Source organism: Vipera berus (genome assembly GCF_964194415.1).
Source record: "Vipera berus genome assembly, chromosome: 1".
Lineage (NCBI taxonomy): Eukaryota > Metazoa > Chordata > Lepidosauria > Squamata > Viperidae > Vipera > Vipera berus.
The window spans coordinates 360,953,613-360,980,809 of NC_138202.1; the positions used below are offsets into that span (position 1 = coordinate 360,953,613).

Sequence of the window (27,197 nt, forward strand, 5' to 3'; positions counted from 1 at the left end):
TTACATCAGATGGTTAGCTTCTAAATCATTACCTTGACAGTTTGCATGTAGTGTCCATGCACCGGTGGCTGCCTGCCTGTCTCGGGAGGATGGGCAATGCATGCTGCATGCTTCCCTCCCCCCCTCCTCCCAGTTCTGGATAACCTCTTTGGAAAGGTGAAGAAGAACCACGCCAACCAAAAGGCTGTCGGCCTCATTGTCAAACTCCCTTTTGTGTGTGTGTGTGTGTGTGTGTGTGTGTTTGTGTGATTGTGTTAATCCACTAAATGACAAGCGGAGGGTGGACTGATGGAAAGAGTGTGTAAAGTGGGACCAGAGAAAGAGAGCAGTCATGCACCGTTGTGACACCGAGAAGGGATTGGTGCCCTGCGGTGTCTTTATTGTCAAAGCACAGGTAGTCCTCGACTTAACGACCGCATTTCAGCCCAACATTTCTCCTGGTAAGTGGGACATTTCAGTGAGCTTGGCCCCGCGTTACGACCCCATTGCTAAGCAAGTCACCCCCGTCGATAAGTCAGTCACCCGGTCGTTAAGCGAATCCAGCTTCCCCCCTTGACTTTGCTTGTCGGAAGGCCGCAAAAGGGATGCCGTGAAACCCCCGGGCGCACCGTAACTGTTGTAAATACGAGTCAGTGGCCAAGCGTCTGAATTTTAATGGCGCGACCCACGAGGAGGCTGCGACAGTCGTAACTGGGAAAAAAAAACGGGTCCCAAGTCACGTTTTTCAGCGCCGCTGTAACTTTGAGCGGTCACTAAACGGAATGTTGCAAGTCGGGGACTTTCCGCGAAGGGTGCGCCGGTAACATCTCCCCCTCTGTTCCCCAACCCGCAACGACAGGCCAAGACGGAGGAGCAAATCGCCGCCGAGGAGGCCTGGTACGAGACGGAGAAGGTGTGGCTGGTTCACAAAGATGGCTTCTCGCTGGGTGAGTGAGGGGCCCCGAGAGAGCGGGGGAGGGGGGCTGTCTTTGGGGAGCCCCCTGGGCGCACCTAGCGCCACATAACTTCTTGTTTGCATTTTTGGTGGGGTTACAGAGCTTTGGAAGGTGAGCCGGGCGGGTTAGTTTCCACCCTGCGGTGACAGGACAGACGGCCTTTGAAACATCTGGAAATGATCCTGTGGGTCAGAGGGAGGGTGGGGGAGGGGGAATCAGCCCGGTGAAAATTGGAGTTATTTGGGGTCCTTGGTGCTTCCACAGCTTGGTGGTCTTCGGCACTGACGGATGATGTTCCCTAGTTGGGTCATGAAACGTCTGCAGGAAAACCACCCAGCTCAGAGAGCACCAAGGACCCCACAGCCGCCCTCCTCCTCCTCCTCCTCCTCCCTTCTAGCACTGATAATGTTCCCAAGCTGGGTCATGAAATGTCTGCAGGAAAACCACCAAACAGAGAGCACCAGGGACCCCACAGTCCATTTCCTCCTCCTCCTCCTCCTCCTCCTCCTCCTCCTCCTCCTCCTCCTCCTCCCCCCTTCTAGCACTGATGATGTTCCCTAGCTGGGTCATGAAACGTCTGCAAGGAAAACCACCCAGGTCAGAGAGCACCAAGGACCACACAGTTGTCTTCCTCCTCCTCCTCCTCCTCCTCCTCCTCCTCCTCCTCCTCCTCTCCGTTGAACCCTGAGCTACAAATACAGGCAGTCTTCGACTTACGACCACAGTGGAGCCCAAAATGTCTGTTTGCTACGTGAGACGTTTATTACGTGAATTTTTCCCCCTTTGATGACCTTTCTTGACACAGTCCTTAAGTGAATCCCTGCAGGTCTTAAATTAGTCACGTGGTTGTTAAGTGACCCTGGCTTCCCCCTTGACTTCGCTTGTCGGAAGGTCACAAAAGGGGATCACCTGGCCCTGCAACTCTCGTGTGAGTCAGTTGCCACGTTTTGTTCCCGTGACCACGGGGGGTGTTGCGACGGTCGTTGAGTATGAAAAGCTGTCATAGCTGGCTTTAAATGGTCAGTAAGTGAACTTTGTAAGTCAAGGACTGTCTTTATTGTCATCTAAATTTAAAAAAAATTGTTATCTCCCTGTGGAATTAAGGGTGCCCCAAATCTTTTTTTTTAAAATACAGATAATCCTCTTTCCTACCTGAGCAGGGGTTGGGCTAGATGACCTCCAAGGTCCCTTCCAACTTTATTATTATTATTATTATTACTTCCCCTTACAACAATTCACTTAGTGACCATTCAACAGCAGTGAAACAATGTGACTTGGGACCATTTGTCACACTTAACAACCGTCGCAGCCTCTGATCACGGGATCAGAATTGGGATGTTTGGCAACTAACTCACATGACGGTCGCAGCGTCCGGGGTGTGTGTGTGTGTGTGTGTGTGTGTGTGTGTGTGTGTGTGTGTGTGTGCCGATCCTCTTTTGCGACCTTCCGACCAGCAAAAGTCGACGGGGGAAGCAAGATTCACTTTGCAGCTGTGTGACTCATTTAACAACGCTTCACAACGGCGTCAAGAAAAGCCGTAACGTGGGGCAAAGCTGACTTATCCCATTTCTTCACAGAGCAGCAGAAACCTCGGTTTTCATTGTTAAGTCGAGGAATTACTCCCTGGAGTAATTAATTTCATTAAACAATTATATTTTGCAACCGTGAAAACCAAGGCAGACTTTTAAAAGTTGTTTAAAAAATTGGAAGCACAGAAAGAGGGGTTCGACTTTTTCTTTTTCTGCGTCTGACTTTTTGTTGCTTTAGGACAGGGGTCTTCCAACGTGGCCCTTTTTATGACTTATGGACTTCAACTCCCAGAATTCCTCAGCCAGGCACGCAGCCTGTCTTAAAGCATCCTGGCTGAGGAATTCTGGGAGTTGAAGTCCGCCAGTCCTAAAAGGGCCACGTTGGAAGACCCCTCCCTGTCTTAAAGCATCCTGGCTGAGGAATTCTGGGAGTTGAAGTCCACCAGTCCTAAAAGGGCCACGTTGGAAGACCCCTGTCTTAAAGCATCCTGGCTGAGGAATTCTGGGAGTTGAAGTCCGCAAGTCCTAAAAGGGCCATGTTGGAAGACCTCTGCTTTAGGATGTGGTGCTAGTTTTGCGTACGGGTGTCTGTCTGTGTGTGTGTGCCTATCTCTGTCTCTGTGTCTGTGTCTGTGTGTGTTTGGGCCAGTAGGTGGCAGCAGAGCCCCGTTGGTGAGCCAGAGGTGGGTGGGCTTATCTGGGGGAGGGTCTGTCTGGCTTGACCAGTGGGAATTCATGTCCCCTTCTCTTATTCCCAGCAAGCCAGCTAAAGTCGGACGCTGCCGGCGCCTTACCGGAGGGGAAGGTCAAAGTGAAACTGGACTACGATGGGGCCGTTCTGGAAGTGGACGAAGATGACATTGAAAAGGTAGGAGGGGGAAGGTGGGCCGGGGGTCCCAAAAGGGATGCTGAGACGCTAGAAAGAGCGCCGAGCAGAGCAACGAATATGATTAGGCGACTGGAAGGCTAAAACATATCAGGAACGGTTGCTGGAATTGGGTCTGTCCAGTTTAATGAAAAGAAGGACGAGGGGGGACAGGATAGCAGTCTTCCAGTATCTCAGGGGCTGCCCCAAAGAAGAGGGAGTCAAGCTATTCTCCAAAGCACCTGAAAGCAGGACAAGAAGGAACGGATAGAAACTAGTCAAGGAGAGAAGCAACCTGGAACTAAGGAGGAAATTTCTGACAGTGGTCACCATGATGTAAAAGAAGATGCTGAGACTCTAGAAAGAGTGCAGAGAAGAAAGACAACGAAGATTTGAGGGGACCGGAGGATAAGTCATACGAAGAACGGTTGCAGGAGTTGGGTGGGTCTAGTTTAATGAAGAGAAGGGCGACAGCAGCAGCGTTGCAGTATTTGAGGGGCTGCCCCAAAGAAGAAGGGGGTCCACCTATGCTGCAAAGCCCCTGAAGGCAGGACAAGAAGCCATGGATGGTAACTAATCAAGGAGAGAAGCAACCTAGAGCTAAGGAGAAACTTCCTGACAGTGAGAAAAATTAACCAGTGGAACTCCTTGCCTCCAGAAGCTGTGAAGGCTCCAACACTGGAAGGTTTTTAAGAAGACACTGGACAGCCACTTGTCTGGAATGGTATAGGGTTTCCTGCCTGAGCTGGGGGTTGGACTAGATGACCTCCAAGGTCCCTTCCAACTTTATATATTATTATTATTATAATTAACCAGTGGAACAGCTTGTCACCAGAAGTCGTGGGTGCTCCAACACTGGAGGTTTTTAAGAAGAGGCTAGACAGTTGCATGTCTGAGATAGTATAAGGTTTCCTGCCTGAGCAGGGGGTTGGACTCGAAGACCTCCAAGGTCCCTTCCATCTCTATGATTCTGAGTCCACCTATCTTAAACACATGCTGGCTGAGGAATTCTGGGTGTTGAAGTTAGAGGGAGATCCAAGCTGGAACTAAGGAGGAATTTCCTGACGGCGAGGACAATTAATCAGTGGAACCACCTGCCACTAGAAGTTGCGGGTGCTCCGTCATAGGAGGCTTTCAAGATTGGGCAACAATTTGCCCCGAATGGGGTGTAGGGTCTCCTGCCTTGGGAATAGGTTGGGACTAGAAGACCTCTTGAAACCCCTTCCAGCCCTATGGTTTTATTATCCTGCGGCAACGGCTGTGCCTGGTCCAGTCCAAACTAACTTTTCTTTTTTTTCTTCCGAATCTCTTCTTTGATCAGGCGAATCCTCCATCCTACGACCGATTGGAGGACCTGGCTAACCTGGTCTACCTCAATGAGTCCAGCGCCTTGCACACACTTCGTCAGCGCTATGGCGGGAACCTCATCCACACCTACGCCGGCCCCAACCTGGTGGTCATCAACCCGCTCAGCTCTCCATCCATCTACTCCGAGAAGGTGGGTGTATATCCGGCGTCGTCCAACTTGGCCCTTTGATGGCTTGTGGACTTCAACTCTCAGAATTCCTCAGCCAGGCATGCATGACTGAGGAATTCTGGGAGTTGAAGTCCTCAAGCAGGGGTCTTCCAACTTGGCCCTTTGATGACTTGTGGACTTCGACTCCCAGAATTCCTCAGCCAGGCATGCTGGCTGAGGAATTCTGGGAGTTGAAGTCCGCTAGTCCTAAAAGGGCCAAGTTGGAAGACCTCTGTCTTAAAGCATCCTGGCTGAGGAATTCTGGGAGTTGAAGTCTACAAGTCATCAAAGGGCCAAATTGGAAGACCTCTGTCTTAAAGCATCCTGGCTGAGGAATTCTGGGAGTTGAAGTCCACAAGTCCTAAAAGGGCCAGGTTGGAAGACCCCTGTTTTAAAGCATCCTGGCTGAGGAATTCTGGGAGTTGAAGTCCCCAAGTCCTAAAAGGGCCAGGTTGGAAGACCCCTGTCTTAAAGCATCCTGGCTGAGGAATTCTGGGAGTTGAAGTCCACAAGTCATCAAAGGGCCAAGTGGGAAGACCCCTGTCTTAAAGCATCCTGGCTGAGGAATTCTGGGAGTTGAAGTCCACAAGTCCTAAAAGGGCCAAGTGGGAAGACCCCTGTCTTAAAGCATCCTGGCTGAGGAATTCTGGGAGTTGAAGTCCACAAGTCCTAAAAGGGCCAAGTGGGAAGACCCCTGTCTTAAAGCATCCTGGCTGAGGAATTCTGGGAGTTGAAGTCCACAAGTCCTAAAAGGGCCAAGTTGGAAGACCCCTGGTATATAGGGTGGCCCCAGAAGGACGCAACCCCAGCAGTCCTCAGCTTACGATCACAACCGAGTGCCGTATTTCCATCGCTAAGTGAGAGAGGTGTTAAGGGAGTTTTTGGCCCCATTTTAGGACCTTTCTCGCCCCCCCCTCTTGTTAAGTGAACCCCTGCAGTTGTTAAATGAGTAACCCGGTTGTTACTAATCTGGCTTCCTCCCATTGGCTTTGCTTGTGTGTAGGGCGTAGAAGGGGGGGGTCACGTGAGGCCGCTGGGCACACTGCGGCCGTCATAAATACGAATCAGTGGCCAAGCGTCCAGATTTTGATCCCGTGACCCACGGGGGAATGTTGCAACGGTTGCAAGTGTGAAGAACGGTCCCGAGTGGGCTTTTCTGGGTGGCGTTGTAGCTTTGGACGGTCACTAAATGAAGGGTCGTAACTGGAGGACCTGCCCCGGTTGCTTCCTGCAGGTGATGCACATGTTCAAGGGGTGCCGGAAGGAGGAGAGCTCCCCGCACGTCTACGCCCTGGCCCAGGCCGCCTACCGGGCCATGCTGATGAGCCGGCAGGACCAGGCCTTGCTCTTCCTGGGCAGCAGCGGCAGCGGCAAGACCACCAGCGCCCAGCACCTGGTCCAGTACCTGGCCACCATCGCCGGCAGCCCCGGCAGGGTCTTCTCAGGTGGGTCTCACACACACACACACACACACACACACACATACACACACACACACACACACAGAGGAACTGGACAGAGAACGGGTGGGTGTCCTTCCTTCCTTCCTTCCTTCCTTCTTTCCTTCCTTCCTTCCTTCCTTTCTTCTTTCTTTCTTTCTTTCTTTCTTTCTTTCTTTCTTTCTTTCTTTCTTTCTTTCTTTCTTTCTTTCTTTCTTTCTTTCTTTCTTTCTTTCTTTCTCTCTCCTCTCTCTATTCTCTCTCTCTCTCTCTTTCTTTCTTTCTCTTTCTTTCTCTCCCTCTCTCCGTCTCTCTCTCTCCTTTCTCTCTCTCTCTCTCTATTCTCTCCCTTCCTTCCTTCCTTCCTTTCTTTCTTTCTTTCTTTCTTTCTTTCTTTCTTTCTTTCTTTCTTTCTTTCTTTCTTTCTTTCTTTCTCTCTCCTCTCTCTATTCTCTCTCTCTCTCTCTTTCTTTCTTTCTTTCTTTCTTTCTCTCCCTCTCTCCCTCTCTCTCTCTCCTTTCTGTATCCCTCTCTATTCTCTCCTTTTCTTTCTTTCTTTCTTTCTTTCTTTCTTTCTTTCTTTCTTTCTTTCTTTCTTTCTTTCTTTCTTTCTTTCTTTCCCTCTCTCCGTCTCTCTCTCCTTTCTCTCTCTCCCTCTCTATTCTCTCCCTCTCTATTTCTCCTTCCTTCCTTCCCTCCCTCCCTCCCTCCCTCCCTCCCTCCCTCCCTCCCTTTCCTTCTTTCCTCCCTCCCACTCTCTTCCTTCCTCCCACTCTCTTCCTCCCTCCTTCCTTCTCCATCCCTCCATCCCTCCCTCTTCTTTCCTTCCTCCCTCCCTCTCGTCTTTCCTTCCTTCCTCCCTCCCTCCTTCCCTCTTAAAGGATGCTGGCTGGGGAATTCTGGGAGTCGAAGTCCCTAACTCTTAAAAGTAACCAAGATTGGACCCCTGCTCTAGACCCTCGCCACGGCCAGCGAGGGCGGAAGCATACTCTGTGCTGGAGCCAGACCTGTGCACGCGCACACACACACACACACAACACAGGCACACAGAGGCTAACCAGGCTGCGTGTTTTGCCCGCCTTCTGCCCCGGCAGTGGAGAAGTGGCAGGCCCTGTACACCATCCTGGAGGCCTTTGGGAACAGCAGCACAAGCCTGAACAGCAACGCCAGCCGCTTCTCCCAGATCATCTCGCTGGACTTCGACCAGGCCGGGCAGGTGGCCTCGGCCTCTGTGCAGGTGAGCCCGGGGCTCCTGGAGCTGTTCTTGTGGAGTGAGAACTGCAGAACAGGCAGCTCTTGCATTATGACCACCACTGAGCCCCAATAATAATAATAATAATTAATAATAATAATAGTAGTAGTAGTAGTAGTAGTAGTAGTAGTAGTAGTAGTAGTTGGAAGGGACCTTGGAGGTCTTCTAGTCCAACCCCCTACTCAGGCAGGAAACCCTGTACCATTTCAGACAAATGGCTGTCCAGTCTCTTCTTAAAAACCTCCAGTGTTGGAGCATTCACAGCTTCTGGAGGCAGGTCGTTCCACTGGTTAATTGTCCTCACTGTCAGGAAATTCCTCCTTAATTCCAGGTTGCTTCTCCTTGACTAGTTTCCATCCGTTGCTTCTTCTCCTGCTTCCAGGGGCTTTGGAGAAGAAGTTGACTGACCCCCCCCCCCTTCTTTGGGACAGACACCCCTCTTAAAGCAGACTGGATGGGGAATTGGGCGAGTGGCAGTCCACCCCTCTTAATGTGGGCAAGGTTCTGAAACCTTTTTCGAGCTTGACTGGCAGCCACCCGTCTTGTCTGGAAATGCTGCCGGGGTCAGAACCAGCATCTCCTACATCCACGTCATGTCAACCCAAGTCACCACCATCCACGGCTGAGGAGAAAGCAAACTGGGCCGCCATCAGAGGCTCCTGGTCCCACCAGGGGTGCCCACACCAAAAACCTACTTTTTCCATTGCTTTTTTTCAGACCATGCTGCTGGAGAAACTCCGCGTGGCCAAGCGTCCCTCCAACGAGGGCACCTTCAACGTCTTCTACTATCTCCTGGCCTGTCCGGACAACGCCTTGCGGTAAGGAGACTCTCGAGGTCTTGGCTTAGAATTTGGGGGGGGCCTCAAAAGTCAGGAGACCGAGTAGAGTGTCCCAGCTTGGCAGGAATGGGAACAACGGGTTCCTTTCCTGGGGTCTACCTCAGGGGTGGGCAATTAATTTTCCAGAATCCGGGACTTTTGCTGAAAGCCGACTCAGTGTGGCTGGGAAGATGCCTAGGCTCGCACGCAGAGAGATAGATAAATTGGGTGGGGGGGAAAGCTCAGTTGCCTTCAACATACAGGTTGTCCCCGACTTACGACCGCCGTTGAGCTAGAAATTTCTGCCGATAAGACATTTTTTGAGCACGTTTTGCCCCATTTTACCACTCTTTCCTGTCGCCATCTCACTCTTAAGCCTTCTCTTCATTAGACCAGCGATTGTCAAGCTAGTCCCTGCACTCGTTGAGTGACTCACACGGTCGTTAAAGCGAATCTGGCTTCCCCCTCAATGTTGTCAGGACGGTCGCAAAAGGGGGTCACGCGATCCCAGGATGCTTCGACCGTCGCAGATGCGTCTGAATTTTGATCACGTGACCACGGGGATGCTGCAAGGGTGGAAAGGGGCCGTCAGTCGTCTTTTTCCAGTGCCCTCGTAAGGCCGAACGGTCGCTAAACAAATGTCTATAAGCCGAGGACCCCCTGTAAAAGCAGCCCAGGCGGGCAGGGCAGGGATAGCCAAAGGGCCGGATGTCTGGTCAACCTGTGGCTTGCCGTGACCTCCTCTCCTCTTCCTCCTCTTTGCAGGACGGAGCTGCACTTCAATCACCTGGCCGAGAACAACGTCTTTGGCATCCTGCCGCTGTCCAAGGTACCCGGGTTGGTTGGGAGGCTGGCATTTCACCCGGACCTCTCAGGAGCAGGGTGAGGCCTAGGGTTGGTCTTGAGTCCAGGGGTAGGCAACCTTGGCTCTTTTATGACTCGTGGACTTCAACTCCCAGAATTCCTGAGCCAGCCATGCTGAGGGGAAAAAAGGAGTTTCCAAGCTGAGCCATGCCGGCTCAGGAATTCTGGGAGTTGAAGTCCACAAGTCATAAAAGTGCCAAGGTTGCCTCTTGACCAAGATCTACGAGGCCTCTTCTGCTGAAGCCGCGTCCTCGCCCAGTACGGCACAAAATGGCCGCTATGCTGGAACAAAGAAGAGGGGGTCAGATTGTTCTCCAAAGCACCAGAGGGAAGGATGAGAAAGAATGGTTGGAAACTGACCAAAAAGAGAGAAACCTCCTCCTGACAGTGAGGACAATCAACCGGTGGGACAGCTTGCCACCAGAAATCGTGGGCGCTCCCATCACTGAAAGTGTTTAAGAAGAGGCTGGACAGTCACCTGTCTGAGGTGGTGTAGGTTCTCCTGCTTGAGCAGGGGGCTGGACTAGAAGACCTCCAAGGTCCCTTCCAGCTTCTATTCTATTCTATTCTATTCTATTCTATTCTATTCTATTCTATTCTATTCTATTCTATTCTATTCTATTCTATTCTATTCTATTCTATTCTATTCTATCCCATAATTCTATTCTATTCTATTCTATTCTATTCTATTCTATTCTATTCTATTCTATTCTATTCTATTCTATTCTATTCCATTCCATTCCATTCCATTCCATTCCATTCCAAATTCTATTCTATTCTATTCTATTCCATTCTATCCCATAATTCTATTCTATTCTATTCTATTCTATTCTATTCTATTCTATTCTATTCTATTCTATTCTATTCTATTCTATTCTATTCTATTCTATTCTATTCTATTCTATCCCATAATTCTATTCTATTCTATTCTATTCTATTCTATTCTATTCTATTCTATTCTATTCTATTCTATTCTATTCTATTCTATTCTATTCTATTCTATTCTATTCTATTCTATTCTATTCTATTCTATTCTATTCTATTCTATTCTATTCTATTCCATTCCATTCCATTCCATTCCATTCCATTCCAAATTCTATTCTGTTCTGTTCTGTTCTGTTCTGTTCTGTTATTTTCTATTTTCTATTTTCTATTCCATTCCATTCCATTCTCTGCCCGTCGAGGTAGCAAGGAGGCTCTCTGTCTTTTCGTGGTTTACACGGAGTTTTAATTAATTTAGTTCAATTAATTAATTTAATTACCTTATTTTCCCTCTCCGCCGGGAGAGGATCAGCACAGGATCTCCCGAGCGTAAACCCTCCTCTGGGGGAGTAACCCTCTTGCGGGTGGTGCTATTAAAAAAAAACGACAATGTTGGGGTTTTACAACAGCCTTGCTCTCCTTCCTAATTTCCTTTTTCCTCTTTTTTCTCTCTTGGGCTGCAGCCGGAGGAGAAGCAGAAAGCAGCCCAGCAGTTCAGCAGACTGCAGGCGGCCATGAAGGTGATGGGCATCTCCGGCGAGGAGCAGAAGGCCTTCTGGCTCATCCTGGGGGCCATTTGCCATCTGGGGGCAGCCGGAGCCACCAAAGGTAGAGTGGGGGGTGCTTGGCATTCGGCCCAGAGTGGCTTCCTCGTGAGAAAAGGGGTCGTTTTTAAGCGCAGGCAGTCCTTGACTTCGTTTAGTGACTGTTCCAAGTTGCAACGGTGCTGGAAAAAAAACCCCAAAACGACCGATGGCTGCGTTTCACACTTACGACCGAGGTGGCATGCCCGGTCAAAATCCAGATACTTGGCAACCGGCTCCTATTTACGACGGTCGCAGTGTCCCGGCGTCCCCTTTTGCGAACTTCCGGCGAGCAAAGTCAGTGGGGAAGAAGCCAGACTCGCTTTGACAAGGACGGTGTCGCTCTCCGAACAATTCAACGATTCATTGAACGCCCGTGGCCAAGAAAGGTCACGAAATGGGGCAAGACTCAAGTTTAACACATTTCTTACTTAGCGGTGTAAATTTGGGGCTCTGCCCGGTGACCGACCTGGCAGCGACAGCGATGCGCTTAACTGCTGTGGCCAGGAAGGTCGTAAAGTGGGGCACCCAGTTACGTTAGCCGCTGCCTTGCTTAGCAGCGGAAATTTGGGGCCCAGTTGTGGCCGTAAGCTGGGGACTGCCTGTACCTCTCCTTTCCCGAAGGGACGGGGTCAGCTGCTCATCAGCCGGGCTTCGGGTCCTGCCCGTTTTGGCAACAGGGAAATTGGTTCTGTTCCAGAGGTGAGAATTCCCTTGGATAGGGCCTACGTTGAGGGGATCCGAGGGACGCTCATAACGCCCCCTGTGACTTGGGCTGTGGGCCAGAAGGGTTAGAGGCTCCTATCCATGGAGGTTCTCCGTCCTCCAGGTCATCGCTATCCCAAAGGTGCTTTTTCAGGAGGCAGCCGGACTTTCTTGTTTTTCCTTTGAAGAGGTTTCGCTTCTCATCCCAGAAGCTTCCTCGGCTCCGATTGGATGTATGGAATGGAAGGATTTATACTCCTTGCAGACAGCCGGTACTTTGCCTTCTTTTAGAGAGTCGTTGAGACCACCTGGAGGTCGACCTGTGTCTTCGGGGTCCCCTGAGCGGGGCAAATGGGTGTGGAAGTTCCTTGCAGCAGTTCCAAGAAGGCTCCACACCCATCTGTGCTTCTGAGGTGACCCTGAGGACACAGGCAAACCTCCAAGTGGCCTCAACGACTCTCTAAAAGGAGGCAAACGACCAGCCCTCTGCAAGGAGTATAAATCCTTCTGTTCCCCATCATCCAGTCAGAACTGAAGAAGCTTCTGGGATGGGAAGGGAAACGTCTTCAGAGGAAAAACAAGGAAGTCCAGTTGCCCCATGAAAAAGCTCCTTTGGGAAAAGGATGGAAGAGGAAGAGGAGAAGGAAGATGGGAGGGAAAGAAGGAGAAGGAGAAAGAGAAAGACAGAGAGAGAGAGAGAGAAAGAAGAAAGAAAGAAAGAAAGAAAGAAAGAAAGAAAGAAAGAAAGAAAGAAAGAAAGAAAGAAGAAAAAAGGATGGAAGAGGAAGAGGAGAAGGAAGATGGGAGGGAAAGAAGGAGGAGAAGAGAAAAAGAGAGAGAGAGAGAAAGAAAGGAAAGAAAAAGAGAGAAAGAACGAGAGGAGGAGGAGGGGGGGAAAGGAAGAGGAGGTGAAGGATAAGGGAAAGGGGAAGAAAGAGGAAGAAGAAGGAGGAAGAGGCCTTTTCAAATGGCCTCAAGGACCCTCTAAAAGAAGGCAAATGACCAGCTCTCTACAAGGAGTATAAATCCTCCCATTCCCCACCATCCAGTCAGAGCTGAAGAAGCTTCTGGGGATGAGAAGGGAAATGTCTTCAAAGGAAAAACAAGGAAGTCCGGCTGACTCCTGAAAAAGCAAGTTTGGGGCTCCTAGACCCTGTTGTTCAACCACCAGCTGGCCTCCAAGGTTGGTGCGCGGAGTTCCTTGTGACGTAGGGAGTGTGAGCATGTAGTTGTGGGTAAGGCACTGCCAGCACAACCTGCCTTACTACACCTCTTAAGTGAATCACTGCAGTGGTTAACTTAGTAACGCGCCTGCTAAGCGAATCCGGCTTCCCCCGTCGGCTTCACTCGTCACAAGGTCACCAAACTGGATCACGCGGGCCCGGGGACGCCGCCCCCGTCGTAAATGCGAGTCGGTTGCCAAGCGTCTGAATTCCGACCACAGGACCGGAGGGAGGATGTAACGGTCGCCAGGGTGAAAAACGGCGATCCCAAACCACGGCAACCACCCTCGTAAACGAGTCGGTTGCCAAGCGTTTAAATTTTGATCCTGTGACCCGGGGGTCCTGAGTGCGGAATCTGGTGGGGAAAGACTTTTTCTGGGACTTGAAGTCCACCCACCTTCAAATTGCTACGGTTGAGAAACTCTAAGGCTTGGCCTTCTCTAGCTAAAGCAGGGGTCCCCAACCAGGTTGCGGCATACCAGTAACCAGTTTGCACAAACAAGTGGAACACCCCCACCCCCCACCCCAGTCAACCGGATGCAGGCAGCGTGCAAAACCACGTCCCATTCGGTCCACGGAAAAACACCTCTTTCCACGAAACCTGTCCCTGGTGCCCCAAAGATTGGGGGCCACTGAGCTAAGGGATCTTGGGAGGGTGGGGTGAGACCCATACCTCCGTTGCATTACCGCGTTGGCTCTAGGACTGGGTGGGGATAATATGCCCCAGATTTTGCACATCTCTGCAAAGGGAGTGTCGAGGTCCTGCTTGCTTTGTATGTGCGGGTCTTCCAACTCACCCCATCTTTCTCCAGGAGCCTTGTTGTTGTTGTTGTTGTTGCCTTCTAACACACTCTTTTTGTGTTTGCATGGTGCATGCCGTTCGTTGCGCAATTCAGACAGCAGTTCAGAAGGTAACGTGCTCTCCCTTATCCCCAAACGCCCATCTCCTTTTTTACCTCTCCGTTTCCCCCCCCCCCCACACACACACATTTCTTTCCATCGAGCTTTCAGGCCTTGGCATGTCTGTCTGTCCTTGTTCCGTTGGTTCCTCACACCTGGCATCTTGGCACCTTCCTCACAGGGGTCTCCACCAGGTGCGGACCGAAACAGTCAAGATGGCGGCCACCGCAATCGAAGCTCGGCCTGGTTTACACGAGCATCACACTCGCTTGGAAATGGGGTCCTTCCTTGCCGATCCCCTTTCTTGTAGGGGAGATGAGAAGGTTGCAAAAGGGGACCACGTGACCCCCTCCCAGGACGCTGCAACCGTCATAAATATGAGGAAGGAGGGAGGGAGGATAGAAGGAAGGAGGGAGGGAGAAAGGGAGGGAGGATAGAAAGAGGGAAGGAGAGGAGGGAGGATAGGAAGGAAGGAGAGGGAGGGAGGTGAATGGGAGGGAGGAAGGAAGATATTCGCAAAATGTCTTGGCTTGGGGAGGTTGCAACGGTCGTTAAGAGTGAAAAATGGGTCTTAAGTCACCTTTTTCAGTGCTATTGTACGTTTGAATGGTCACTAAAGGAGTGGCTGTAAGTCGAGGACTACCTGGGTTCCAGGAGGCTGTTTTCTCTCTGCCCCCTCTCCCCCGCTTTTTGGCAAGGCAGACGGAAGGTTTTTCCTCACACACTGACACAGAGACGCACAAAAAGAGGCACGCATCCAGACCCAGAATGGCTGCCGGCCGGGATGATCCTGTCGACTGCCCTTCTCGTCTCATCAAATTCCCGAATCCGTTTTCCCGGCGACTCTCTGCTTCCGCTCCTCTTTCCTCCTTTTCCCTTGTTCTGCCTGCGAGGAATGACCACCAGGCCGGGCGAGGGTCCCGCCAGGAAGAACCGCGGAAGAATCTCTTCCTGGGGAAAACGTCCGTGGAGGGCTGCTCTTCTCCCAGCCGGCCGTGGCTTCCCCAAAGGGGCTTTTCCCCCCAAAGGCAACTGGATTTCCTGGGGTTTTTATCCAAGTTCTTCAGAATCCCTCCCTTCTTTCCCTCCCTCCCTTCCATTTCCCTTCCATTTTCTCTTCCTTCCTGTTTTCCTGGCTTTCTCCCTCTCTCGTTCCCACTTCCTTCCTCCCTCCCTCCCTCCCTCCCTCCCTTCCATTTCCCTTTCATTCTTTCTTCCTTCCTGTTTTCCTGGCTTTCTCCCTCTCTCCTTCCCATTTCCTTCCTTCCTTCCTTCCTTCCCTCCCTCCCTCCCCTCCCTCCCTTCCATTTCCCTTTCATTTTTTCTTCCTGTTTTCCTGGCTTTCTCCCTCTCTTCTTCCCATTTCCTTCCTTCCTTCCTTCCTTCCTTCCTTCCTTCCTTCCTTCCTTCCTTCCTTCCTTCCTTCCTTCCCTCCCTCCCTCCCTCCCTCCCTCCCTCCCCTCCCTCCCTTCCATTTTTTCTTCCTTCCCGTTTCCCTGGCTTTCTCCCTCTCTCCTTCCCATTTCCTCCCTCCCTCCCTCTCTCCTTTCTCTCTCCTTCGGAAGGACAGACGATGCTTCTTGGACCAGATGCGGAACCTTTTCATGGGAAAAACCCCAGGAGGTCCAGTTGCTTTGCAGAGAAAAAGCCCCCTTGGGAAGACCCTCCCCTCTGGGGGTGGGGGTGGGGTATGTGGGAGGGACGAGGCTGTCTGTGGCCCTGGGCTGGCAGGGGGGCCCCCCTCCCCGCTGAGCTCACCCCCCCTTCTCCTTCCAGCCGGGAGGAAGCAGTTTGCCCGCCACGAGTGGGCCCAGAAGGCCGCCTACCTGTTGGGCTGCAGCCTGGAGGAGCTGTCCTCGGCCATCTTCAAGCAGCAGCAGCCGCCGCCGCCCAAGGGCAGCCTGCAGCGGTCCACCTCCTTCCGCCAGGGGCCCGAGGAGGCGGCGCTGGCCGACGGCTCAGGTGGGTGGCCAAGGCCTGGGCAGAACCCGCACTCGGGGCGGCGGAGCGAATCGGACCACTGACAGCCCTGGGCGGGAGGTTGGCTGCCCCGCCACAAATGTGGGGTGGTTAAGGTGTGGGCTCCCCGTTGTGGATCGGGACCCCCCCGGGGGGAGGGACAGGCCACGTGATCAGCCTTCCTTCCTTCCTTCCTTCCTTCCTTCCTTCCTTCCTTCCTTCTTCCTTCCTTCCTTCCTTCCTTCCTTCCTTCTTTTCCTTCCTTCCTTCCTTCCTTCCTTCCTTCCTTCCTTCCTTCCTTCCTTCTTCCTTCCTTCCTTCCTTCCTTTCTTTCTTTCTTTCTTTCTTTCTTTCTTTCTTTCTTTCTTTCTTTCTTTCTTTTCTTTCTTTCTTTCTTTCTTTCTTTCTTTCTTTCTTTCTTTCTTTCTTTCTTCCCCTCCTCCTTCTGCCCTATGGAGGGAATACTGCCTTTTAGCTGGACAAGGAGGATTTTTCCCCCTTGTCCACTTCATAAAATATGGACTTGGGAGAGAGAGAGAGAAAGAGAGGGAGAGAGGGAGGGGGAGGGGGAGAGAGGAAGGAGAGGAGGGAGAGAGGGAGGGAGAGAGAAGGAGGGGAGGGACAGAGAGGGAGGGAGGCGGGGAGAGGGAGAGAGAGGGATGTTCCCCACCTGTCCAACCTATGGGGGGGCCCTTCCTGGTGCTGTGGTGGGGGGTGGGGGGGCTTTCCAGGCCGGGCCCACCTCACCCGGCCCCCTCCCCTCTTGCCTCTCTCCACAGGCCCCAAAACCTCTGCCTTGGAGTGCCTGGACGCCCTGACCGCCGGCTTGTACTCCGAGCTCTTCACCCTCCTGATCGGCCTACTCAACAGGTACACACTACTACCAGCTTCTCCCCCTTCCCCGTGTTCCCCCTCCTCTTCACGAGGTTGAGGAACCCCCTTTTAAGACAATTGGCTAATTAGCTGTAAAATCTTCCGCCCGCTGAAGGATGCTCTGTATTGGCACAACTCTCGGAGGCGTAAATTCTACGTTTGGGGGACGATTTTAAGGAACGTTTTCGTCTGCTTACTTAGCCACGGGCTCCTTCCTCTATTCACGTGGTGGCACAGCCGTGCCCTCGGGGGCGCCAGGCTGGCACAACCCCAACCGGCAGTCAGAAGACAGGATGAAAAGGCTTTTAATTTCACAGCAGGTGCACAGATTTAAGCCTAATTTTCCTTAGGGGAAAGGTGGGCATCCCAGACCAGGCCAAGTCCCCCCCCAAATGCCAGGGAATTTCTAGAAGCCCCCAATAGACACACAGACATCTCTAGTCCAGGGGTCCCCAACCCACGGGCCGTGGACCGGTACCAGCAACAAACAAGCAAAGCCCCATGCGTGGGATGCAGGCAGCGCCCAAAACCACAGCACCCTCTGGTCCGTGGAAAAAATCCAGGGAACTAGTGGTCCCCGGTGCCCAAAAGGTTGGGGGTCTCTGTTCTAGATGACGCAAAAGAGACAAGTCGCCCAGCCCCAGAAGGGAAGAAGACGACCCAGGCCCCTCCCTCTCCATCAGCCCTCAGCCTCCAGACTAGCCTAGATTAACTCCAAGGTTAAGGGCAGACCAGCTGTCAACTAAACAGTGCCCCAATCAAGATCCTGCCGAAGAAGCCGAGAGCCCAATCAGAGAGTCTCTTTTTAAGACACACCCGCCCCTCTCACCAACACGGAAAGGGCAAGCCAGCAGAATGGAAACTGCCAGCAGAGCCCCCCCCCATTTCTAGCAATGATGATGTTCCCTAGTTGGGTCATGAAATGTCTGCAAGACAACAGCCCAGCTTAGAGGGCATCCAGGACCACACACCCACCACCTCTTCCTCCTCCTCCTCCCTTCCTCCTCCTCCTCCTCCTCCTCCTCCTCCCCTCTGCAAACCCCTTCCCCACTAGCCCTGATGATATTCCCTAGATGGGTCATGAAACATCTGCAAGAAAACCACCCAGCTCAGAGACCGCCAAGGACCCCACAGTCTTCATCTTCCTCCTCCTCCTCCTCCTCCTCCTCCTCCTCCTCCTCCTCCTCCCTCCTCCTCCTCCTCCTCCTCCCTCCTAGCACTGATGATGTTCCCTAGTTGGGTCATGAACCGTCTGCAAGAAAACAGCCAAGCTTAGAGGGCACCCAGGACCACACACACCTCCTCCTCCTCCTCCTCCTCCTCCTCCCTCCTCCTCCTCCCCTCTGTAAACCCCTTCACCACTAGCCCTGATGATGTTCCCTAGTTGGGTCGCGAAATCTCTGCAAGAAAACCACCCAGCTCAGAGAGCGCCAAGGACCCCACAGTCTTCCTCCTCCTCCTCCTCCTCCTCCTCCTCCTCCTCCTCCTCCTCCTCCTCCTCCTCCGTGCAAACCCCCTCCCCACTAGCCCTGATGATATTCCCTAGATGGGTCATGAAACATCTGCAAGAAAACCACCTAGCTCAGAGACCACCAAGGACCCCACAGTCCTCCTCCTCCTGCTCCTCTCTGCAACCCCCTCCTCCCTTCTTGCGCTGAACATTTCGTCACCAAACCAGCTAACACCATCAGCTTTAAACAAATTGAGCCCAAACCGGCACACGACACGCTTGCGAGCTAAAGAGGAACCGGAGGAGGAAATCCGGTGGACGATGATATTATTTAGGTTTGGTAACGAAACGTTCGGGAATTATATTAGGAGAAGCTTGGGGGACCCAACCACAGCCAACCTCTGCAACCCCCAGCCACAAAAATATTTCCTGTTTTTCCCCAAGCGAAGTGGGTCCCCCAGATCGGGCAATGGCAAGCGCGGCGATTCCTTTCGCCGGCACGGCAAAAGAGGTGGTGAAGCGGGACGGAAAACTCAAGAGACCTGCCCCGCTTAGCGGCAGAAATTTGGTGCTCCCTTGTGGTGGTACGTCGGCGACTTTTGCCCAGCTAGCCAAGCGGAGCTGCTGCGGAGACCCCTCCCGCAGGGGGCTGGGCTGTCTGCGACCCCCCCTTCCTACCTTCTTCTCTCTCCTACCTCCCCCCCTCCGCCCGGCAGGGCCCTGAAGTCCAGCCAGCGCTCCTTGTGCTCCATGATGATCGTGGACACCCCCGGCCTGCAGAACCCCGAGATGGCCGGCCAGAGTCGGGGCGCCACTTTCGAGGAGCTGTGCCACAACTACGCCCAGGAGAGGCTCCAGGGGCTCTTCCACGAACGCACCTTTGTGCAGGAGCTGGAGCGGTACAAGGAGGTACGCTGCCCCGTGGGGGGGCGGGGGGGCGGGCATTGAACAAATCACACTTCTGGAAAAATGATGATGATGATGATGACGACGACGATGATGATGAAATCTAGTCTAGTCCAACCCCCGGCTCAGGCAGGAAACCCTGACCATTTCAGACAAGCGGCTGTCCAGTCTCTTCTTAAAAACTTCCAGCGTTGGAGCCTTCACAGCTTCTGGAGGCAGGTTGTTAATAATAATAATAATAATAGAGTTGGAAGGGACCTTGGAGGTCATCTAGTCCAACCCCTCGCTCAGGCAGGAAACCCTATCCCATTTCAGACAAAGGATTGTCCAGTCACTTCTTGAAAACTTCCAGTTCCAGACTTCTAAGGTCCTTTCCAGCTGTATTATTATTATTATTATTATTATTATTATTATTATTATTATTATTATTATTATTATTATTATTATTATTATTATTATTATTATTATTATTATTATTATTATACATGAAACTCAGTCAACTGAACACTCAAACTGACTGGCACTAATGGTTGACATGGGTTGCTGCCAGCATCCTAGGTACCAACCAGGTGGTATTATCATCATCATCATCATCATTATTATTATTGTTGTTGTTGTTGTTTTGTTGTTGTTTTGTTGTTGTTGTTGTTGTTGTTATATTTATTATTATTATTATTATTATTATTATTATTATTATTATTATTATTATTCATGAAACTCAGACAACTGAACACTCAAACTGACTGGCACTAATGGTTGACATGGGTTGCTGCCAGCATCCTAGGTACCAACCAGGTGGTATTATCATCATCATCATCATCATTATTATTGTTGTTGTTGTTGTTGTTGTTTTGTTGTTGTTTTGTTGTTGTTGTTGTTGTTATTATTATTATTATTATTATTATTATTATTATTATTATTCATGAAACTCAGTCAACTGAACACTCAAACTGACTGGCACTAATGGTTGACATGGGTTGCTGCCAGCATCCTAGGTATCAACCAGGTGTTCTTGTTGTTGTTGTTATTATTATTATTATTATTATTATTATTATTATTATTAATAATAATAATAATAATAATAATAATAATAATAATAATAATAATAATAATAATACAACCAGTGGAATGGCTTCCCTCCAGAAATCGTGGGCACTCCATCACTGGAGGTTTTTAAGAAGAGACTGGACAGCCGCTTGTCTGAAATAGTATATAGGATCTCCTGCTTGAGCAGGGGGCTGGACTAGAAGACCTCCAGGGTCCCTCCCAGCTCTGTTATTCTATCATCCCAGATCAATGAATCCATGGAACAGCTTGCAGCTCCAAGAAGTGGTGGGTGCTCCATCACAGGAGGCTTTGAAGAAGAGACTGGTCAGCAACTTGTCTCCAATTGTAAAGGGTCCCCTGGCTAAGCAGGGGGTTGGACTAGAAGACCTCCCAGGTCCCTTCCAGCTCTATTCTGATAATTATTATTATTGTTGTTGTTGAGAACAATTAACCAGTGGAACAGCTTCCCTCCAGAAGTTGTGGTTGCTCCATCCCTGGAGGCTTTTAAAGAACAGACTGGGAAGCCGCTTGTCTGAAATAGTATATAGGATCTCCTGCTTGAGCTGGGGGCTGGACTAGAAGACCTCCAGGGTGCCTTCGAGACGGCTCGATTGATCGTTTAAAAGTTTTTTGGGGGGTCCCGTGGAAGAGCAGGAGGGAAGGAAGGCAGCGCTGGCTGGGGAATTCTGGGAGTTGAAGTCCACGGGTCTTCAAGGGGCCAAGCTTGGAGAGCCCTTCCCTACATATTGGGTCCTCCAGCGGGCAGCTAGACTCTCCACTTCCTGCACCTTCCCTTTTCTCCCGGAGAGGAATTCTCTCTCACCACCCGAATTTTATTTCCTTTGATGTTTGTGGGGGCGTGGCTTGTAGACCCTCCTCTGAGTAACCCACTGAGGTCTTCCCCCCCCCCCCCCGGGAGCCTTGACCTGTGGAACCTGTCGCCACTGGACACTAACCAAGCTCCTCTGTCCCTCCTCCTCCCTAGGAGAACATAGAGCTTTCCTTAGATGCCCTGGAGCCCAGTGTCTCGGGCTCTGTGGCCACGGTGGATGAAGCATCCCACCAGGCGCTGGTAAGTGGCACGGGACCTGGGTTCAAGTCCTCCCAACTCTCTGTCCTCTTCTGTCTCTCCTCTTCCGTCTCCTTCCTGCCCTGCTCGGCTGACCAGGGGGTTGCTGGTGAGAACTGACTGGGGGGATTCTGGGAAATGAAACCCACCCCTCTTAAAGCAGGGCTGGTTGGGGAATTCTGGGAGTGGAAGCCCACCCCTCTTAAACCATGGCTGGCTGGGAGATTCTGGGAGTGGAAGCCCACCCCTCTTAAAGCATGGCTGGCTGGGGAATTCTGGGAGTGGAAGCCCACCCCTCTTAAAGCAGGGCTGGTTGGGGAATTCTGGGAATGGAAGCCCACCCCTCTTAAACCATGGCTGGCTGGGGGATTCTGGGAGTGGAAGCCCACCCCTCTTAAAGCAGGGCTGGTTGGGGAATTCTGGGAGTGGAAGCCCACCCCTCCCCCCCTGGCCTGGCTCTGTGGCTATGGAGGGAGAGCTTTTCCAGCCCCCCTCCCCAAACCCCAGCCTCCCCGTTTCCATCCCTGCCTCTCTCTGGAGATCTCAGCCATCCAGACATGGCGGCCCCTTTTCCGAAAGGCAGCTTTGATTTCTGGGTTTTTTCTTTGAAAACACTTTGCTTCTCATCCAGGAAGCTTTTTCAGTTCCTCAGGCTTCCTTCCTTCCTTCCTTCTCCCTTCCTTCCTTCTCCCTTCCTTCCTTCCTTCCTTCTCCCTTCCTTCCTTCCTTCCTTCCTTCCTTCCTTCCTTCCTTCCTTCCTTCTCCCTTCCCCCTTCCTTCCTTCCTTCCTTCCTTCCTTCCTTCCTTCCTTCTCCCTTCCCCCTTCCTTCCTTCCTTCCTTCCTTCCTTCCTTCCTTCCTTCCTTCCTTCCTTCCTTCCTTCCTTCTCCCTTCCTTCCTTCCTTCTCCCTTCCCCCTTCCTTCCTTCCTTCCTTCCTTCCTTCTCCCCTTCCCCTTCCTTCCTTCCTTCCTTCCTTCCTTCCTTCCTTCCTTCCTTCCTTCCTTCCTTCCTTCCTTCCTTCCTTCCTTCCTTCCTTCCTTCCTTCCTTCCTTCCTTCCCCCTCCCTCCTTCCTTCCCCCTCCCTCATCACTCCCTCTCTCCTTCCTTCCTCTTCCTTCCTCCCTCCTTCCCTCCCTCCACCTTCCTCCTTCCTTCCTTCCTTCCTTCCTTCCTCCCTCCCTCCCATCCTTCCTTCCTTCTCCCTCCCTCCCTCCCTCCTTCCTTCCTTCCTCCCTCCCTCCCTCCCATCCTTCCTTCCTTCTCCCTCCCTCCCTCCCTCCCTCCCTCCTTCCTTCCTTCCTTCCCTCCCTCCCTCGGTCCCTCTTTTTTCTTTCTTTCTTTTTCTCTCTCTCTCTCTCTGACTGTCAGTGAAGAAGCTTCTTGGAGCAGGAGCGAAATGTTTTCAAGGACAAAAAAAGAAGGGAGTCCGGTTGGGAAAAGCTCCTCTGGGTCTCCCCCAACGCCCACCCTGTAACCTTTCGGGGTGCCTTTTTCCAGGTCCGCACCCTGGCCCGGACCGATGAAGCCCGCGGCCTGCTGTGGCTGCTGGAGGAGGAGTCCCTTCAGCCTGGGGGCAGCGAGGAGGGTCTTCTGGAGCGCCTCTTCAGCCACTACGGCCCACAGGACGGAGACAAAAAAGGTACCCCGGGGCAAGCAGGGCTGTTGAATCGGGATCATCTAGGGCAGGGGGAGGCAGCCTCGGCTCTTTGATGACTCGGGGACTTCAACTCCCAGAATTCCTCAGCCAGCATAGCTGACTCAGGAATTCTGGGAGTTGAAGTCCACGAGTCATAAAAGAGCCGAGGTTGCCTACCCATGATCTAGGGTTAGGGTGAGGTTCATTCATGGAGGATCTTCCTTCCTTCCTCCCTCCCTCTCTGTCTCTTTTCTTTCTTTCTTTCTTTCTTTCTTTCTTTCTTTCTTTCTTTCTTTCTTTCTTTCTTTCTTTCTTTCTTTCTTTCTTTCTTTCTTTCTCTTCCTTCCTTTCTTTCTTTCTTTCTTTCTTTCTTTCTTTCTTTCTTTCTTTCTTTCTTTCTTTCTCTTCCTTCCTTCCTTCCTTCCTTCCTTTCTTTCTTTCTTTCTTTCTTTCTTTCTTTCTTTCTTTCTTTCTTTCTTTCTCTTTCTTTCTTTCTTTCTTTCTTTCTTTCTTTCTTTCTTTCTCTCTCTCTCTCTCTCTCTCTCTCTCTCTTTCTCTTTCTCTCTCTCTCTTTTTCTTTCTTTCACTCTCACTTTTTCTTCTTCTCCTTTCTTTCTCCTTTTTTCTCTTCTTCTCCCCTTTCATTCTTTCTCTCTTTCTTTTTTCTTTCTTCTACTTCCTTCCTTCTCTTTCTCTCCCCCCTCCCTCCCTTCCCTTCCCTTCCCATCTCCCTTCTCCCTCTCCCTCTTCCTCCTCCTCTTCTCCCCTCCCCTCCCCTCTTCCTCCCTCCCCTCCCCTCACCCCTCCCTTCCCTCCTCCCCTGTCCTCCCCTCCTCTCCTCCCCTCCCCTCCCCTCCTCACCTAGACTTTTCACAGTGCTCCCCCTCCTCTTCGATCCTTAACTAGCAATTTGTGGAAAAGACGGGAAGGGTCTTTCTAATTAAGGGGCTTCTTCCTCCATTTAATGCTGCCCGGAGACCGACTGGGGCTCCCCTGGACCCCTCTCTCTCGGGGGGGGCGGCCCTGAGGAAGGTGCTCTGGGGAGGGGGCCCAGAGTCCTGAGTCTTCCTCTCTCTTACGTCGGCAGGCCCCAACCCGCTTCTCCGCAGCAACAAACCCCGCCATTTCTTCCTGGGACACAGCTACGGGACCAACTGGGTGGAGTACGACACCACCGGCTGGCTGAGCTACGTCCGGCAGAATCCGGCTTCTCAAAACAGCCTGGTCCTCCTTCAGGAGTCCCAGAAGTAAGGCCGCCGGTCTTTGGCGGGGTGGGGTGGGGGCTAGGAAAACCCCCCCGGGCTGCCCGGGGAGGCTCTGACCTCTTGTCAGGTGGGAGGACCTTTCTCTGAAACTGGAGGCTTTCAGGAAGAGACTGAAATGGCGCATAGGGTCTCCTGCTTGAAGAGGGGGTTGGACTAGATGACCTTCAAGGTCCCTCCCAGCTCTTGCTGTTCTGTTCCTCGTCTTGGGAGGGAGGGAGGCACCTGACGGCTCTATCTCCTCTTTCCCTTTCTTTCCTTCCTCCCTCCTCAGGAAGGTCATCAGCAGCCTCTTCGCGGGACGAGCCGGGGCCAACACGGTGCTGTCGGGCTCCATCGCGGGCTTGGAGGGGGGGTCCCAGCTGGCCCTGCGCAGGGCCACCAGCATGCGCAAGACCTTCACCACAGGGGTGGCTGCGGTGAAGAAGAAGTCCGTCTGCATCCAGATCAAACTGCAAGTGGTGAGTTTCCTGGCGATTCTGGGCCCAGGGTAAAGTGGGATCCTTTTGTGGGAATGGGAACTTTTAAAAGCAATGGACTTCAACTCCCAGAATCCCCCAGCCAGCCATGCTTTAATATGTGTAGATTTCAGCTCCCAGAATTTCCCCGCCAGCTTGCTTTAAGAGGGATGGACTTCAGCTCCCAGAATCCCCCATCTAGCCTGCTTTAAGAGGGGTGGGCTTCCACTCCCAGAATCCCCCAGCCATCCATCCTTTAATATGTGTAGCTTTCAGCTCCCAGAATCCCCCAGCCAGCTTGCTTTAAGAGGGATGGACTTCAGCTCCCAGAATCCCCCATCTAGCATGCTTTAAGAGGAATGGACTTCAACTCCCAGAATCACCCAGCCAGCCATGCTTTGATATGTGTAGATTTCATCTCCCAGAATCCCCGAGCCAGTGTTCTGTTCCAGCCTACGACCGGCCCTCTTTGAATGTCAGGGACAACCCCTTTTTATAATCAACAGGCTGGAATAAAACCAACCAAATTTATTTCCAAAGAGTTCAAACAAAAGTGAAACAAGACTTAAACCAAAAGGTTAAACAAGAGTTAAACAAGAATAACAGACCAGGACTCTCGCAGAAGCTCTTCAAAGGGTTGCCTTCAGCAATCAGCACCTCCCACACCTTCCCCCTTTATCAGCAGTCCCAAGGCGTGGCTTCTCATTGCCTTCTCCCGAGTTGCCTCATTGCTTTCCTCTGCTCTGCTCTGCTAGATTGCCTCCTGCTCCTAGCATCCCTGAACAGAGCCAGCTGTGGATCGTCTTCTTCCAATCCCTCGTGCTCACACAGCTGAGTCTGAGGAGGAACAAGACGGGAGGGGCCAGGCTGAGAGTCCTGCAGTGCATCAGAGCCTTCCTCTGACCCCAAAGGCTCTCCAAACCCCTCCTCCTCCTCCTCTTCAGAATCATCCGACTCAGCTGCCGGAACCACAGGCTGCCGCTGAATCACAACAGCCAGCTTGCTTTAAGAGGGATGGACTTCAACTCCCATAATTCCCCATCCAGCCATGCTTTAAGAGGGGTGGGCTTCCACTCCCAGAATTGCCTATATGCTGGCTGGGGGATTCTGGCCATCAAGGTCCGCCCTCACTGGCTGGGGGATTCTCGGAACTGAAGTCCACCCATCTTAGGACCGTCTCACGTAGAGACCCAGAGCAGCCCCCTTTAAAACATTAGTGCAGCCTAAAACCAGTATATAAACTTTAAAGAGAGACAAGGGAGGATTATAATTTGGGCCGAGAAAGGAACGAAACGCCCAGTTTAGGGGGGGGGCAAGACGGCCTTGTCGGCCGGTGAGGAGGGGGATGTCGTCGGACAGGCGGGCGGTCAGCAGCCCTTTCGGAGATGGCTCGCCTCTCTTGCCAAGCCCGCCCTCTCTTGACCGTGGTCTTCTGCCCCCCTCCCACCGCAGGATGCCCTGATTGACACCCTGAAGAAGTCCAAGCTGCATTTCGTCCACTGCTTCCTGCCCAAAGCCAGCGCCTGGCGAGGCGACGCCAAGGCTCCCTACGCCCGGCGGGTGAGCAGCAGCGAGCCGGACCTGCATGGCGAACACTGCGAGGCCGGCCTGATGCAGCTGGAGGTGCCCCTGCTGAGGGCCCAGCTCCGGGGCTCCCGTCTGCTGGACGCCCTGCGGATGTACCGCCAAGGTGGGTCCTTTTGCCCCCGACTCCGTGGGCGGGGGGGGGGTGTCCAGGGAGGGAGGGAAACGGGACGAGGGACAGAGCGGGCACGCCAGAGAGGAGCGTAGAAAGCTGACGGCAGAGAACGGGTCCCTGGAATCCGCCCTTTTGAAGAGGATATTGCTGGAAGGGGCCTTGGAGGAGGAGGAGGAGGAGGAGGAGGAGGATAATAATGATAATAATGATGATAATAATAATAATAATAATAATAATAATAATAATAATAATAATAATAATAATAATAATAATAATAATAATAATAATAATAATACCCATTGTCATCGGGGCACTGGGAACTATGTCCAAAAACTTTGCAAAACACATCAAGAAACTGCAGCTTCCTGCAATAACTCCAGCAAAGCTACAAAAAACTGCGCTACTCGGAACCTCTTACATTTTAAGGAGGTGCCTGGTTGATACCTAGGATGCTGGCAGCAACCCGTGCCAACCATTAGTGCCAGTCAATTTGAGTGTTTAGTCGACTGAGGTTCATGTAAATAATAATAATAATAATAATAATAATAATAATAATAATAATAATAATAATAATAATAATAATAATAATAATAATAATTTGATACCTAGGATGCTGGCAGCAACCTGTGTCAACCATTAGTGCCAGTCAATTTGAGTGTTCAGTTGACTGAGTTTCATTATTTTATGAATAATAATAATAATAACAACAACAACAACAACAACAACAACAACAACATGGATGAAACGTGTAACAGTGATACCCATTGTCATCGGGGCACTGGGAACTATGTCCAAAAACTTTGCAAAACACATCAAGAAACTGCAGATTCCTGCAATAACTCCAGCAAAGCTACAAAAAACTGCGCTACTCGGAACATCTTACATTTTAAGGGGGTACCTGGTTGAGACCTAGGATGCTGGCAGCATCCCGTTTCAACCATTAGTGCCAGTCAATTTGAGTGTTCAGTTGACTGAGGTTCATGTTTAATGAATAAAAGATAATAATAATAATAATAATAATAATAATAATAATAATAATAATAATAATAATAATAATAATACCCATTGTCATCGGGGCACTGGGAACTAGGTCCAAAAACTTTGCAAAACACATCGAGAAATTGCAGCTTCCTGCCATAACTCCAGCAAAGCTACAAAAAACTGCGCTACTCGGAACCTCTTACATTTTAAGGAGATACCTGGTTGAGACCTAGGGTGCTGGCAGCA

The 27,197-nt window shown here is 51.4% G+C and overlaps 1 protein-coding gene across 5 annotated transcripts in view; it reads left to right on the plus strand.

Moving 5' to 3' along the window:
• MYO18A (myosin XVIIIA) overlaps positions 1-27,197 on the plus strand; it is a gene marked incomplete at its 3' end in the record, with an annotated part of 181,344 nt that overhangs the window by 73,470 nt on the left and 80,677 nt on the right. For all 5 annotated transcript variants that reach the window (XM_081337727.1, XM_081337728.1, XM_081337724.1 and 2 more), the window contains 16 exons: positions 839-926; positions 3,223-3,332; positions 4,651-4,827; positions 6,080-6,290; positions 7,379-7,521; positions 8,254-8,354; positions 9,120-9,183; positions 10,664-10,808; positions 15,388-15,573; positions 16,350-16,440; positions 18,610-18,802; positions 20,832-20,918; positions 22,413-22,554; positions 23,639-23,798; positions 24,088-24,274; positions 25,724-25,961. In XM_081337727.1, the coding sequence (XP_081193853.1) occupies positions 839-926; positions 3,223-3,332; positions 4,651-4,827; positions 6,080-6,290; positions 7,379-7,521; positions 8,254-8,354; positions 9,120-9,183; positions 10,664-10,808; positions 15,388-15,573; positions 16,350-16,440; positions 18,610-18,802; positions 20,832-20,918; positions 22,413-22,554; positions 23,639-23,798; positions 24,088-24,274; positions 25,724-25,961 (2,323 nt within the window). The remainder of the gene's footprint in view (positions 1-838; positions 927-3,222; positions 3,333-4,650; positions 4,828-6,079; positions 6,291-7,378; positions 7,522-8,253; positions 8,355-9,119; positions 9,184-10,663; positions 10,809-15,387; positions 15,574-16,349; positions 16,441-18,609; positions 18,803-20,831; positions 20,919-22,412; positions 22,555-23,638; positions 23,799-24,087; positions 24,275-25,723; positions 25,962-27,197) is intronic.